Consider the following 15,701-nt stretch of genomic DNA (forward strand, 5'->3'; position numbering starts at 1 on the left):
GTTAAAGAGAAATACATCTTGAAGAGATATGCCAGAGAGAGTATTCTTAGCAATTGCAATGGATTATTTTTTTATTTATTTTATTTATTAATTTAATTTATATACCGCCCTTCTCAGGGCAGTTTACAGCCAAATAAAACAGAGTTACAAAAATTAAAAACATTTTAAAAATCTAAATTCAAATTAGGCCAAAACGAATAAAACAGTGATAAAACCGAAATAAAAACCCACATTTAAAATACGTTAGGCCAGCCCTGCACGATAAAACAAGAAGGTCTTAAGCTCGCGTCGAAAGGTACGGAGGTCGGGGAGTTGACGTAACCCCTGAGGCAGCTCATTCCAGAGGGCAGGAGCCCCCACGGAGAAGGCCCTCCCCCTGGGCGTCACCAATCGACATTGTTTGACCGACGGCACCCTAAGGAGACCCTCTCTATGGGAGCGCACAGGTCGGTGGGAGGCTATCGGTGGCAGCAGGCGGTGGCAGCAGGCGGTCCTATGCCATGGAGCGCTTTAAAGATGATAACCAACACCTTGAACTGCACCCGAAAGACCACTGGAAGCCAGTGCAGCCTGCACAGGACAGGTGTTATATGGGAGCAACGAATCGCTCCCTCTATTACCCGCGCAGCCGCATTCTGGACCAGTTGGAGCCTCCGGGTGCTCTTCAAGGGGAGCCCCATGTAGAGAGCATTACAGTAGTCCGGGCGGGAAGTGACGAAGGCATGAGTGACCGTGCATAGGGAATCCCGGTCTAGGAAGGGACGCAACTGGCGTATCAGGCGACGCTTAGTGAAAATAATTTTCAAGTACCTTATAAAGAGGTATACATGCTTTGCTTTTGGCCTGGCTGCAACAGGCTGAGGTGACTTCTGTGTGTAGCAGTGGTGGGTTTCTACCATTTCGCCCCGGTTTGCGTGAACCGGTAGCGGAGGCAGGAGGCTCTGCCCACCTGCCCAGATGTCATCACGGATGCTCTGCGCATGCGCAGAAGCACCGCACGCGAGTGAAGCAAGCACACAGTTCTGAACCTGTTCTGAACCCATAGCGATGGTAAGTAAAACCCATTACTGGTGTGCAGGCTTCAGCAATAAAACAGCTGATTGCACTCTGCTAATGAAACTAATAAATGGCAGCTAATAAAACAATAAAACAGGTGATTGAACTCTGAACTCTGAAGCATGGATGTTTGCGCCTGAAATTATTCATCTTAGGCTCACAGTTTGCGCCTGGGTGAGATTAGATAAACGACATTCATGGGGACTTCGCTCTCTTGTGCCTTCATAGGGATTCTAGACCAGGGGTCTCCAACCTTGGCAACTTTAAGACTTGTGGACTTCAACTCCCAGAGTTCCTCAGCCATCAAAGCTGGCTGAGGAACTCTGGGAGTTGAAGTCCACAAGTCTTAAAGTTGCCAAGGTTGGAGACCCCTGGTCTAGACTAAGTCCTTGTTTGACTCCTTCCCCCGGCTGAGCCAGCCTCTCTCCTACACGCCTCCTCCAATTAAAAAAATAATAATCAGGAAATTAGGCTTGAAAAGGAATATTGAGGAGAAACATGAGAAGAACAGGTTGGGTCACGTCCCTTGTGAGTGAGCCAGACACGACAATGATGAGGTAAAAGGATGATAGAGATTGAGTCTCCGTATTCACCTATAGCAACGATGGCTAACCTTTTTGCCATCGCATGCCAAAAGTGTGGGGAGCGGGGGGGGGGTGATTGCACGAATGCGTGCCCACACCCATAATTCAATGCGCCCTCCCACCCACGCATGCGCGCGACCCACCCGCACTCCTCCCCGCTTTTGGCATGTATGGCACGGTGGGCCCGGTAGGCCCGTTTTTCGCCCTCCCAAGGCTCCAGAGGCTTTCTTGGAGCCTGGGGAGGGCGAAAATGACCTTCCCCACCCATCCGGAGGCCCTCCTGAGGGCAGAAATGGCCCATTTACCCACTTCCGGTGGGATCAGAAGGCCTGAAAATCAGCTGGCCGGCATGTGCGCTGGGGCTGAGCTAGGGCAACGTTCGCGTGCCCACAGATATGGCTCCACATGCCACCTGTGGCACGCATGCTATAGGTTCGCCATCAAGGACCTATAGCTTGCCCTATTTTAGATGCTAGCAAAAGTTGCAAGCATCTAAAATATTAAAACTAGGTAAGGAAAACAAGCGTATTTGGAAGGAGGTGCCTCTAACTTCTGGTAATATTATTGAAATAAGTCAAAAGATTTCTACGCAATTGCTAAAGGATTATATTAAGCAGGAATCTGCCAATTTGTTGATCCAGGACATACTGTTCTGGATCATACAGATGTCTTTCAAAGCTTTCTGTGCCCAGAATACCTCAAACTCTTTGTGGTTTTGGCAAATTCACTTCCATCAATTGGCTAAACAGCCTCAGATCTAAATTTTACGGTCCAGTGGAAAACAGAAAAAAATTCAGAATTCCCCCAGGGTGATCTGCTTCCAGGCTGAGGAATTCTATAGATCGCTCAAATAAATAGCCAGTCCGGTTCCAGAGTGATAAAATCAGCCATTGAAATATACTCTTATTAATTCATTGACATTTAATAAATACTTTCCTTAATTCAGGCACTTCAATTATGGCAGTTTTCAAATCAATCAATTCTTACTTGTGAGCAAAGAAAAGAAGGTAATCAGGTGCTTTGTTACATTGGCTAGGAAGTGAGTAATTTTGCAGATTTGAGATAAATGGACAAACATATTTAAGTCTGTGTGTGTGTATTTCTGTGTGTGTGTGAGAGAGGGAGAGATGGAGGGAGGGAGGGAGAGAGAGGGAGGAGAGAGAGAGAGGAAGAGATAAAAGGGCAGGAGGGAGGGAGAGAGAGAGGGAGAGAGAGATGGAAGGAGGGAGGGAGAGAGACGAGAGAGACGAGAGAGAGGGAGAGAGAGAGAGAGGGAGAGATGGAAGGAGGGAGGGGGAGAGAGGAGAGAGAGAGAGATGGAAGGAGGGAGGAAGGGAGAGAGAGAGGGAGGGAGAGAGAGGGAGAGATGGAAGGAGGGAGGGAGAGAGAGAGAGGGAGAGAGACACGAGAGAGAGATGGAAGGAGGGAGAGAGGGAGGGAGAAACAGGAGAGAGGGGGGAGAGAGAGAGGAAGAGACAGAAGGAGGGTGGGAGGGAGAGAGGGAGGGAGAGAGACAGGAGAGAGAGAGATGGAAGGAGGGAGAGAGGGAGGGAGAAACAGGAGAGAGAGAGAGGGAGAGAGAGATGGAAGGAGGGAGGGTGAGAGACAGGAGAGGGGGGGAGAGAGAGGGAGAGATGAAAGGAGGGAGAGAGGGAGAGAGACAGGAGAGAGAGAGAGTAAGTGTGAGAGAGAGAGATGGAAGGAGGGAGGAAGGGAGGGAAGGAGGTAGAGAGAGAGAGAGATTTTCAGTAACATTGGAAACAGGCTTGTGAAGATGTTTGTACAAATTCCTATCATAATTTAATATATTCCTTTTACAAACGCATGATCCAGGCAGGGAATTCCAGGAAATGGCAAGGAACAGATTGGATGATTTAATATCGCCACGTTCCTTAATCCCCAAACCAATCTGATGTGAGGAGTTTATACCACCATTTAAGGCAACAAAACACCGTATTATGGGGAAAAAAAGTGAGGCTTTGTTTAATATTCACCGTGAGACGAGAACGTTCAAGAGATTCATGCAACTGTTATTTATGTGATCGCAATTATTTTATTTGTGTATCTGTGTGTGTGTGTTGCATTTTTATTAGCTCTGCACCTGTCCTTGGGGAAAAGTGCTTTTCAAAGCATGAGGGTCAGTGGTCAAATCCAAATTTTTTTACTACCAGTTCTGTGGGCATGGCTTGATGGGCGTGGCTGGGGAAGGATATTGCAAAATCTCCACTCCCACCCTACTCTGAAGCCAGCCAGAGGTGGCATTTGCCGGTTCTCCAAACTGCTCAAAATTTCTGCTACCGGTTCTCCAGAACCTGTCAGAACCTGCTGGATTTCACCCCTGATGAGGGTGCTTGTCAGCACATCTTTTCTCATGGTTAAATTAGAAATGGTTTCATTTGATGGCTGTTAAAGCAGCCGAGTTTTCTCCCAGGCTCACACACTGATGTGAAAGTTACTCGGGGCTCTCTCCTCATGTCTGCACCTGGATAGCCACAATATTTGGAGAAAGCCCGCCAGAACATGGCTGCTTTTAAGATATCAAAATATCACCACATTATAAAAAAAAGATGTTTAGACTTTGGAAAGAGTGCAAAGAAAAGCAACAAAGATGATTAGGGGACTGGAGGCTAAAACATATGAAGAACGGTTGCAGGAACTGGGTATGTCTAGTTTAATGAAAAGAAGGACTAGGGGAGACATGATAGCAGTGTTCCAATATCTCAGGGGTTGCCACAAAGAAGAGGGAGTTGGGCTGTTCTCCAAAGCACCTGAGGGTAGAACAAGAAGCAATGGGTGGAAACTAATCAAGGAGAGAAGCAACCTGGAACTAAGGAGAAATTTCCTGACAGTTAGAACAATCGATAAGTGGAACAACTTGCCTCCAGAAGTTGTGAATGCTCCAACACTGGAAGTTTTTAAGAAGAGATTGAACAGCCACTTGTCTAAAATGGTATAAGGTCTCCTGCTTGAGCAGGGGGTTGGACTAGAAGACCTCCAAGGTCCCTTCCAACCAGAGGTGGGATTCACATACTGTAGCAACTGGTTCGCCCAGCAGTGGGAATGTGAGCGTGTGTGCATGCGCTCACTTCATTCATGTGTGCACTGTCCGTGCAAGCATGCGGTGTCAAAAAACACGGCAACTTGCTCACACGCGCTGTCCACACATGCATACTACATCAAAAACAAGGCCATTCACTCACGCATGGTGTCTGCACATGCGTGTGGCGTCAAAAACACAGTGATAGAGAACAGGATTGCACCCGGACGGGTCGGCCGGTCCACTTGCAGGTCGCCACTCCCGGTTCGTCCAAACCGGTCTGAACTGGCTGAAACCACCTCTGCTTCCAACTCTGTTATACTGTTAAATTATGGAGCTTCTCCTTTGTACTGCTGTGATTCCGCTATGTTGTGGTCTGCCAGCAGCCTGCAGAGCTGGCAACGGAGTTGGACAGCGATGAGGCTGAGGTGAGGCCAGGGCCATCGGAGAATGAGGTACGGACTCCAGAGCCTCCAGAGACTGATAGTAGTGAGGCAGAGGAACAGGAGGAGCCTGTTCCTAATGCACGCATGAGAAGAGCTGCCAGAAGGCAAGATCAGCTCAAGCACAAAGGACAACTCAGGAGTAGTGCCAAGAGATGACTGGACCCTCCCATAAGGCTTAAAAGACCAGCAACGGCATTTGGGCTCTTTGCTGGAAAACAATGTTGATAGCTTCATCTTCTTCTTCGTCTACGTCTTGCATTTATTTTTGTATCGGTGTCTTCTGAACGTTTGCCAAGAAAGGCCTTTGGCAGTTTGCCTAATTGGACCAAGGTTGGTGATAGGACTGAGGAATTTGTGTTGGGAGGAATTTGCTTTAATTTAGTTAAACTACACAGGGAATGAAGTAATTCTCAGTTGTCCGAATAAAGTTTTTTTTTTTTTTTTCACTGACTGAGTTCCCTACTACCTACTTGGGTCTGGGTCACAACACGCTACTTCTTATAAGTCCAATGAGAAAACTGATATATTTGAGTTGTTTTTTCTCCTCTGCTTAGCTCACCCTGTCTGAGGAACATCTACCGAATTCTGACACTTATCAGAATTATTTCCACTAATGTAAATTCCAAGTCATATATCAACTAATCCCACTCCATAGCTCTTTTTTTAACACGCAGCTTTCCTATTCCTCTGTGGCATGTATGGCTAATAAGATTAATCTGTTGGAAAAAAAACCTAGTGTCAAGGAATTCCTTCCACCAAAGTGGAACAGAATCCACAGCTTAGCTACCCGTTGACAGAGTTATTTGAGCCTGTTCTTCTGCCTAAAGGATAATTCTTATATAAGCAATTTCCTACAAATCCTGTTGTTTCAGCAGCAGATTGACTTAGCAAAAGGTGAGACATCTAAGCCTCCTATGTTGACTTTACACTTCAATGGCTGACTTAGCAAAAGCACTAAGCAATTAATGACCTAGCTGACCGGACAAGTCATCATTTATCCACTGATTTATCCAAGATTATCTTTCACCCTCAAAAAACAAAGATATAAAAAGGAATTTTAAAAGTCTTGTTTTCACACCAAGGCTCCAAATTTTGACAACCGCAGTTGCATGCAAGTTACTATAGGAGGGTAAGATGGTAGAAAGAACTTCTGTTCATATATAGCACCACAGAGCAAACAAAGAGTACAATCACCATGTGCTTTACTGCTCAACTGTTTAACTGTGACAGGAAACTCTACTTAAGTATATACCATAGATCCAAACTTGTAAACACTGCCATCTACTGGCTGTTGCATAGAAATACATTCCAACAATGAATCCCAACAAAAGATTATTACATTTTCCTAAAACCATTGAAGGGAAGACTATAAAGCTATTTACAGTAGCTTGCATCTGTAACTGTAGAGAAACTATTACAAATATCTGTCTGTCTGTCTGTCTGTCTGTCTGTCTGTCTGTCTGTCTGTCTGTCTGTCTGTCTGTCTGTCTGTCTGTCTATCTATCTATCTATCTATCTATCTACCTGATTTTATGCATGGTTCTGCAACTTTCTCCACCTATCTGGATGACAATTTTGAGGTTTGTAATCCCAATCTCTAGTGGTTGTTTTCTAGATTGGAGAAGATTCCAATCTAGAATGTAACATATATCTTGTTTGGGTGTGTGCCTTTGAATCTGTGTTGATTTCTGGCAATTGCAGGATTAATCCTTGTCGTTTTCTTGGCAAGATTTCAGAAGTGGTTTGCCATTGCTTGCTTCCTAGGGCTGCGACAGAGTGACTGGCCCAAAGTCAGCCAGCTGGCTCTGTGATTAAGGTGGGACTAGACTTCTCAGTCTCCTGGTTTCTAGCTGGATCCCTTAACCACTACACCAAACTGGCTCTGAGGTATAGCAATGAAGGAGAATAACTGTAGCTCAGGGTTGCAATGAGAGTCCTTGGTGCTCTCTGCTTTCTTGCAGATATTTCATTACCCAACTTGCACTGATGATGTTAGCTAGTTTGGTAATGAAATGTCTGGAAGCAAACAATCAAGCTCAGAAAGCAGCAAGGACCCCACAGTATTCTCTTCCTCCATTCTGCAAACTCCACTCCTTCTAGCACTGATGGTGTTACCTAGTTTGGTAATGAAACATCTGCAAGAAAGCTCCAAAAGCAGCAGGGATCCCTCTGAGATGTATCTAAGGTAAAGGTAAAGGTTCCCCTTGCACATATGTGCTAGTCGTTCCCGACTCTAGGGGGCGGGGCTCATCTCTGTTTCAAAGCCGAAGAGCCAGCGCTGTCTGAAGACGTCTCCGTGGTCATGTGGCCGGCATGAGTCAACACCAAAGGCGCACGGAATGCTGTTCCCTTCCCACCAAAGGTGGTCCCCATTTTTTTACTTGCCTTTTTTACCTGTTTTCGAACTGCTAGGCTGGCAGAAGCTGGGACAAGTCACGGGAGCTCACCCCGTTACGCAGCGCTAGGGATTCGAACTGCTGAACTGCAAACCCTTCGATCGACAAGCTCAGCATCTTAGCCACTGAGCCACCAAGTCCTAAGATATATCTACGGTGCAATTAAAGTTTAAATACCTTGAGATCTCTGTGAACAATGCCCATCCGGTGAAGATAATACACAGCATCCAAGACTTGTCGTATCAGTGTGCTGGCGTCCTTTTCAGTATAAAATCCTTTCTCTACGATGCGGTCAAATAGCTCACCTCCAGATACTCTGAAAAACATCACCACGTACAACAACGTTAACAGACTTCTTCATTAGATGACCAACTAGAACCCCAAAGCAACCAGATTTAAAGGAATCAAGTCTCTGTATCTTTCTTATTTTGAGTGCAGGCAACGGAATTAAAACACACAAGGGAGAAATTCATCTTAGTGGACAATCACTTAAATAGGAGCCAGCCGTGTGCAGCAGCTGCCAAAAAAGCCAACACAGTTCTGGGCTGCATCAACAGAGGGATAGAATCAAGATCACATGAAGGGTTAATACCACTTTATGATGCCTTGGTAAGGCCACACTTGGAATCCGGCATCCAGTTTTGGTTGCCACAATGTAAAAAAGATGTGGAGACTCTAGAAAGAGTGCAGAGAAGAGCAACAAAGAGGATTAGGGGACTGGAGGATAAAACATGTGAAGAACAGTTGCAGGAACTGGGTATGTCTAGTTTAATGAAAAGAAGGACTAGGGGAGACATGATAGCAGTCTTCCAATATCTCAGGGGTTGCCCCAAAGAAGAGGGAGTCAAGCTATTCTCCAAAGCACCTGAAGGCAGGACAAGAAGCAATGGGTGGAAACTAATCAAGGAGAGATGCAACTTAGAACTAAGAAGAAATTTCCTGACAATTAATCAGTGGAACAACTTGCCTGCAGAAGTTGTGAATGCTCCAACACTGGAAATTTTTAAGAAGAGGTTGAATAACCATTTGTCTGAAGTGGTGTAGGGTTTTCTGCCTAAGCAGGGGGTTGGACTAGAAGACCTCCAAGGTCCCTTCCAACTCCTTTTATTCTAAATCCTAAATATTTCAGTTAAAGCCTGATCACATTTATTTCTGTATGTTTGCTTCAAATAGCTTTGAAGTGAGTCATTTGTGTGTGGGGGTCCTGTGTGCATTGAACCCCTTCTCCTACCCATTCATTCGTCTGTTGCTTTTGCTAATTAATTAATTGAAATCCATGACTGACACTTTCTTGGGTGTGGGGGGAAGGAATCTACTCTATATGTAGAGGCAGGGAAAATCCAGGTGAATCAAGATAGAAGGACCAAGTTAGATGCTCCCTGGAGTTTCCTTTTAAGAAAAGCCTGAACAACCACATTTCCAAAATGTGGAGGCTCTCCTGCTTGAGCTTGGGGTTGGACTAGAAGACCTCCAAGGTCCCTTCCAGCTTTATTCTGGTTGAATACCTTTAGCTGTTGGACAAATGGCCTCACATGGGTCCAGAGATATTTTACTAGGAGAGTTCTCAAATCTTCTGCTCGAAATAAAATTCCCTATTCAGCCACCAGGCTTGAAATCTCAGGTCTAGAAAACCTTGAACTACTTCGCCTATGATTCGACCTATGCTTAGTTCGTAAGATTATTTACCAAAACGTCCTACCTGTAAATGAGTACTTTAATTTCAACCGTAATTATACAAGGGCCATCAATAGATTCAAACTCAGTATAATTTGCTCTAATCTTAATTGTAGGAAATAACAAATAACAAATAACAAATTCCTAACAAACAGGAAGCAGCAAGTGAAGCTAAGCAAGATCACATCAAATACCTGTACAATTAGCACAGCCCCCCCCCCCAAGGCTGTGTGCTCTCCCCACTTCTCTTCTCTCTGTATACCAATGACTGCATCTCCAACGATCCATCTGTCAAGCTACTGAAGTTCGCAGATGACACAACAGTGATTGGTCTCATTCGAGACAATGATGAATCCGCATATAGACGAGAGGTCGAACGACTAGCCTTGTGGTGCAACCAAAACAATCTGGAACTGAACATGCTCAAAACCGTAGAAATGGTGGTAGACTTTAGGAGAAACCCTTCCATATTTCCACCTCTCACAATACTAGACAACACAGTATCAACAGTAGAAACCTTCAAATTTCTAGGTTCTATCATATCGCAAGATCTAAAATGGACAGCAAACATCAAAAATATCATCAAAAAAGGACAACAAAGAATGTTCTTTCTATGCCAACTCAGTAAGCTCAAACTGCCCAAGGAGCTGCTGATTCAGTTCTACAGAGGAATTACTGAATCTGTCATTTGCACCTCTATAACTGTCTGGTTCGGTTCTGCAACCCAACAAGAAAAACACAGACTTCAGAGGATAATTAGAACTGCTGAAAAAATAATTGCTACCAACCTGCCTTCCATTGAGGACCTGTATACTGCACGAATCAAGAAGAGGGCCGTGAAAATATTTACAGATCCCTCACATCCTGGACATAAACTGTTTCAACTCCTACCCTCAAAACGACGCTACAGAGCACTGCACAACAGAACAACTAGACACAAGAACAGTTTTTCCCCGAAGGCCATCACTCTGCTAAACAATTAATTCCCTCAACACTGTCAAACTATTGACTAAATATGCACTACTATTAATCTTCTCATCGTTCCCATCACCAATCTCTTTCCACTTATGACTGTATGACTGTAACTTTGTTGCTGGCAATCCTTATGATTTATATTGATATATTGACCATCATTTGTGTTGTAAATGTTGTACCTTGATGAAGGTATCTTTTCTTTTATGTACACTGAGAGCATATGCACCAAGACAAATTCCTTGTGTGTCCAATCACACTTGGCCATAAAAAAAAAATTCTATAAGACTTCTGCAATAGAGTAGTAAATGTCTGGAACACTCTACCTGATCCTGTCGTTAGTCTCTCTAATCCCCATCCATACCTTTCTCCGTAAACTGTCTACCGTGGACTTTTCATGTTTCTTCAGAGATCCCTAAATGGGCGTGCATAAGCGCACCAGTGTGCCTACCGTCCCTGTCCTACTGTCCCCAATTATATGTAATCATTCTATGTGTTTATGGCTACGTTTTGCCAATTTATTTTTTTTGTGCCAACATTTTTTCATGTGTCCATGTCTCTGTTACTTGTTTTCTTGTATTTGTTGAGAAATAAAATAAATATATAAACAAAATAAACATTTGACTCTAGAATATTTTGGCATACAGAGAAGTTCACAGGCAACTCAATGAATTTGGTGAGCAGTGACTTCTTGGTGGCCAAAGAGACCATAACATGGAGATGTCATGCTACTCAATTGGTGTAACATGCATCCCATCCCATTGGTCTGTCAGAAATAACCGTACTAAGGATTTACACAAATAACATTCTAAGGATTTACACAACTGTCTCCAAGAGACTACAGGGATCAGGGGACCTACATTCACCTTGTGAGCTATAAAACTGCCAGGGGAAGGAATTTAACAGCCCAAACAGATGACACAATGCTCCCCTTATTTCAAAAAGGAAATGGATATTAAACGTCCATTGTTCATTGCATAAATCTTCTGCAATCGTCTGTGGCTTGGCATATGAAAATAACACGCTCAAACTTGCCATTCGAAAAATAATAATAATCATAATCATTATAGGATAATAATACATTACCAAGAGCCCCCCAAAGACCCTTTGCTTGTCACTTTAGAGACAAGAACAAATTCCTGCTGCAAACTATGGGAGCCAACGTGGCAGTGAGTCAAAATTTAAACCAGGAAATTGTCAGAAGGAAAATAAATCTTAGTTTTTAAAAAATATCTCTAGATGATTTGCAGTGCAGGGCCTGTTGACGTTTAACTGCTAAATGTTTTAAAAGGAAGAAGATCAACATTAGCTTCCTTTTGCTTGACGGGTAATACACCATTGAAGTTTAGAGAAGTTTAGACTTAAAATTGAAAAAGCAAGGGCTCCATCCAGTTCTGAGTCATTAGAAAAACTCCGGATCCAACAGTTTGTTGGAATGCAAGATTATGTAGGGTGCCTTGTTCAAAGAACAAACCCTTCTGGCTGAATTAAAATGCCTGAATTTTAATCCCGTGGTCATGGGGAATGATTTGATGTGCTATTCAGCCGGTTCATACCGGTTCAAGAGAACCGGTAGCGGTGACTGCGAGTGGCCCACCCACCCCCCTGGACATAATACTGTCGTGTCCCACTCCTCCTCTGATGGCCGGGTTGGGGAAGTCCGTATCAAGCGTGGCTGCAAAGCCTCTGCATCTTTGCCAAAGTTCTGTCAGAGTTCTCAGGGCAGGCAGGAGACCAGGATGTGACTTCAGCAATCCAAGTTAGACTTTGCCTGACTCAGAGAATGCCAGAAAGCAGATCCTTTATATAGGCTGTGGGGTGTGGCTCCAGGACTCAGCACTTATCCAGGCCTGCCCTCCCTTCCTTTTGCTGACGTCGCCTCTCAGATCTCCGGAAGCGAGGGCCCTCCCACTCTGAATTGTCTTCAGCTGGATCTGCTGTCAGCGTCTGGGAAAGGGAGGGGTCAGAGGGAGTAGGCCCGGGTAATTCCACCACCTGGCTGGCTTCCTGCTCTGAAGGCTGAGCCAAAGGAACACACGCTGTATGAGTGAGGTTTATTGGGCTTCTCCTTTCACTCCTTGAATCCTCTCTGGGCATGGGGCCAGGGCTGGGGGCTGGAGGCATGACAGGCCGTTCATCTTCATTATCAGACTCGGAGTCTGATAAAAGGCCCGGTTGGAGACACGAGGGGCCTGGCTGAGGAGAACTCTGGGAGTTGAAGTCCACAAGTCTTAAAGGGACCAAGGTTGGAGACCCCTGTCCTGGGAAGCGAAAACAAGACTAGGAAGCCTCCCTAAAGCCTTGGGTGCGAAAACTGGCTGGGGGGATGTAATGCCCCCCGCATCTCATTTCGGGCCTAGGAGGCCTCTCTGTACTTACCAGAGAGCCAAAACTGGGTGTCTGGGGACTCCTGGAAGGGGCAGGGAAGGGCGGGACCAGCCAGCAATTTAACTACCAGTTTGTTCAAACCAGCCCGAACCGGTTGAATCCCACCACTGCCAATGTGTACAGTTGCGCACACCCTTGCAATTTCTCCTCATTTAGGCTGTGACTTTCCAAGATCCTGATTTTTTGGCTGCCATCTCTAATGAAGCACCTGTTTTCTCTCTACCTGCTGTGTTCCTTGCTGCCCTGTTTGCACATTACCTGGCCCCTCCCCCACTCAAATGAACAGATTTGGCTTAGCAGCTGCCACCACACTGAACTAGCCTGGATTTAGGAGGACCCCAAGAAATATATAATTTAGTAATCTATCTTTCCCCCCTTCTTCTTCTTCTTCTTCTTCTTCTTCTTCTTCTTCTTCTTCTTCTTCTTCTTCTTCTTCTTCTTCTTCTTCTTCTTCTTCTTCTTCTTCTTCTTCTTCTTCTTCTTCTTCTTCTTCTTCTTCCTCTTCCTCTCCTCCTCCTCCTTCCTCTTCCTCTTCCTCTTCCTCCTCCTCCTCCTCCTCCTCCTCCTCCTCCTTCTTCCCTAAAATGCTGGATACTTTCAATCCCCTACTTGCTATTTAAACTAAACAATTTGAGTAAACTGCTCAAAGAAAAGTTAAAATACAAAGCACTAAAATATTTTTTAAAAAAGACAAACGAATAAAAAAACATAACAAAGAAGACATTAAAGAAAAGAAAAGAAAAAGAAAAATGAACACATATACACATAACATCCAATGGGCCGGAATAGCTCAGGCTGTAAGGAGCCTGTTATTAGAACACAGTAGCCTGCAATTACTGCAGGTTCAAGCCCGGCCCAAGGTTGACTCAGCCTTCCATCCTTTATAAGGTAGGTAAAATGAGGACCCAGATTGTTGGGGGGGCAATAAGTTGACTTTGTAAAAATATACAAATAGAATGAGACTATTGCCTTATACACTGTAAGCCGCCCTGAGTCTTCGGAGAAGGGCGGGGTATAAATGTAAAAAAAAAAAAAAAAAACATCCTCCCTAGCTAAATGGTGATTCATATAATACAGAATAACAGAGTTGGAAGGGACCTTGGAGGTCTTCTAGTCCAACCCCCTGTTCTAGGAGGAAGCTCTATACCATTTCAGACAATTGACTGTCCAGTCTCTTCTTAAAAGCCTCCAGTGATGGAGCACCCATGATTTCTGAGCGCAAGTTGTTCCCCTAGTTAATTGTCCCCACTTGCTTAATTAAATGTTACTTGCTTAAAAGTTTCTCCTTAATTCCAGGTTGCTTCTCTGCTTGATTAGTTTCCATCCATTGTTTCTTCTCCTGCCTTCTGGTGCTTTGGAAAATAAGTGGATCCCCCCCCCTCTTCTTTGGGGCAACCCCTCAAATATCATAATACTGCTATCATGTCACCCCTAGTCCTTCTTTTCCTTAAACTAGGCACACCCAATTCCAGCAAAAATACATCGGTGTTAATTTCCCACCCATTGAGAAACAGACCAAAAGAATTTTAAACTGTTTTGAAATAGTTAGCTTGTCCTCTCGAGATACCCTTTCAATCTCAGTTCTTGCGGCTTCATTTTCTCCACGGATGGAAGTGACTAGAGGTCAAAAAGGAACGAAAAAGCAACCACGGCACATTTCCATCCTTTAAATATTTGCATTTCCCTTTCAAAGAAAATCTGTCGTTCATTGGCCTTGGAGATACTTAGGAGGAAAAACAAAAACAAATGACCAGGGTCATTTTCCTTGCTTGATAAAACCAGTGGTGCGATTCAGCCGGTTCCAGCCGGTTCGGGCAAACCGGTAGTTAAATTGCTGGCTGCAGGGAGGCCTACTAGGCCCAAAACAGGGTACGCGGTGGAGGGGGACACATTCCCCCCCATGGCCCAGTTTTGCTCCCGGGGGGTGAAGGAGGCCGAGGGCTGCCTGTCACACCCCCTGGCCATGCCCACCCGGCCGGTCATGAGGGCAGAGAACCGGTTGTTAAATTATTTGAATCCCACCACTGGATACGACCATTTGGCACAATTCATTTATGTACGTAAACTATCATGAGACAAAAGCAGGGGTGAAATCAAAAAATTTCTCCTACCGGTTCTGTGGGCGTGGCTCATTGGGGGGAGGTCATGTGACTGGGTGGGCGTGGCCAACTCGACATCACTCACATCGAGGGGCTCCTCACCGGCCCCTCCCCTCCCGGCCACTCCTTGTCGTGAATGGCAGGAAAATAGGGAGGGGGACTATTCCTGCCTACCATCTTTCCCTCAGTCTGGGCTGAGATTGAGGAATGGATGACAGGCAGGAAAATCCCCTTCCCCACTTTCCTGCCTTTCACGAAAACGGCTCCATTCCAGCTGCTCCCCCCCACCGTCCCCCTCCCTCCTGGGGACTTCCTTAAAAGGGACAGGCTGCAGAAGCTCCGTTCTAAATGGAGGGAGAAAAGTTAGCATTCTCTCTGCTGCATTTAAGATTGAATTCTGTGGCAGAGAGGATGCTAACTTTTCTCCCTCCATTCACAATGGAGCTGCTGATCCCTTTATGGGTCCCCACCCCGGTCCCCCTCCCTCCTGGGGACTACCTCAAAGGGACAGGCTGCAGCAGCTCCGTTCTTAATAGAGGGAGAAAAGTTAGCATTCTCTCTGCTGCATCTAACATTGAATTCTGTGAAATATCGAGCGGCCGGAAGAGGTGAATGGCGACCATCCGGGTGTGGGTGGCACCAAGGAGGGGTAATTACTACCGGTTCGGTGACTGATGCCCATAATCCCTAACGGTTCACCCGAACCGGTGCGAACCAGTAGGATTTCACTCCTGGACAAAAGTGTTTTGTTTTTTGTAGTAGTAATAGTAGCAGTAGTAGTAGTAATATGATGGAAAGCTGGCCAATACATATTTCGGTTTTGAAAACTACTTTTTTCTTAGGGCAGACGAGAACAAACTGGAGTCCAGGAACCGTCCAAGCTATTTTTCTGTGGAAGGGAGGCCCCTGCTGTAAACACTGGCTGTACAATTTCCAAAGTCGAACTAGAGCAATGGCATTTTTTTCTCGTAACCGAGTTAACTTTTTAAGAAACATTTTGGAACCAAAAATAAAAGCTGATACAACCCTTGATTGTATCAATGGGGGCA

The 15,701-nt window shown here is 45.1% G+C and overlaps 1 protein-coding gene across 2 annotated transcripts in view; it reads right to left on the reverse strand.

Moving 5' to 3' along the window:
• The window catches only part of CAMK1D (calcium/calmodulin dependent protein kinase ID), a 218,362-nt gene that overhangs the window by 29,909 nt on the left and 172,752 nt on the right, over nucleotides 1-15,701 (reverse strand). For both annotated transcript variants that reach the window (XM_058191375.1, XM_058191376.1), the window contains exon 4: nucleotides 7,697-7,835. In XM_058191375.1, the coding sequence (XP_058047358.1) occupies nucleotides 7,697-7,835 (139 nt within the window). The remainder of the gene's footprint in view (nucleotides 1-7,696; nucleotides 7,836-15,701) is intronic.

This window comes from Ahaetulla prasina, chromosome 7, assembly GCF_028640845.1.
Source record: "Ahaetulla prasina isolate Xishuangbanna chromosome 7, ASM2864084v1, whole genome shotgun sequence".
Classification (NCBI taxonomy): Eukaryota; Metazoa; Chordata; class Lepidosauria; order Squamata; family Colubridae; genus Ahaetulla; species Ahaetulla prasina.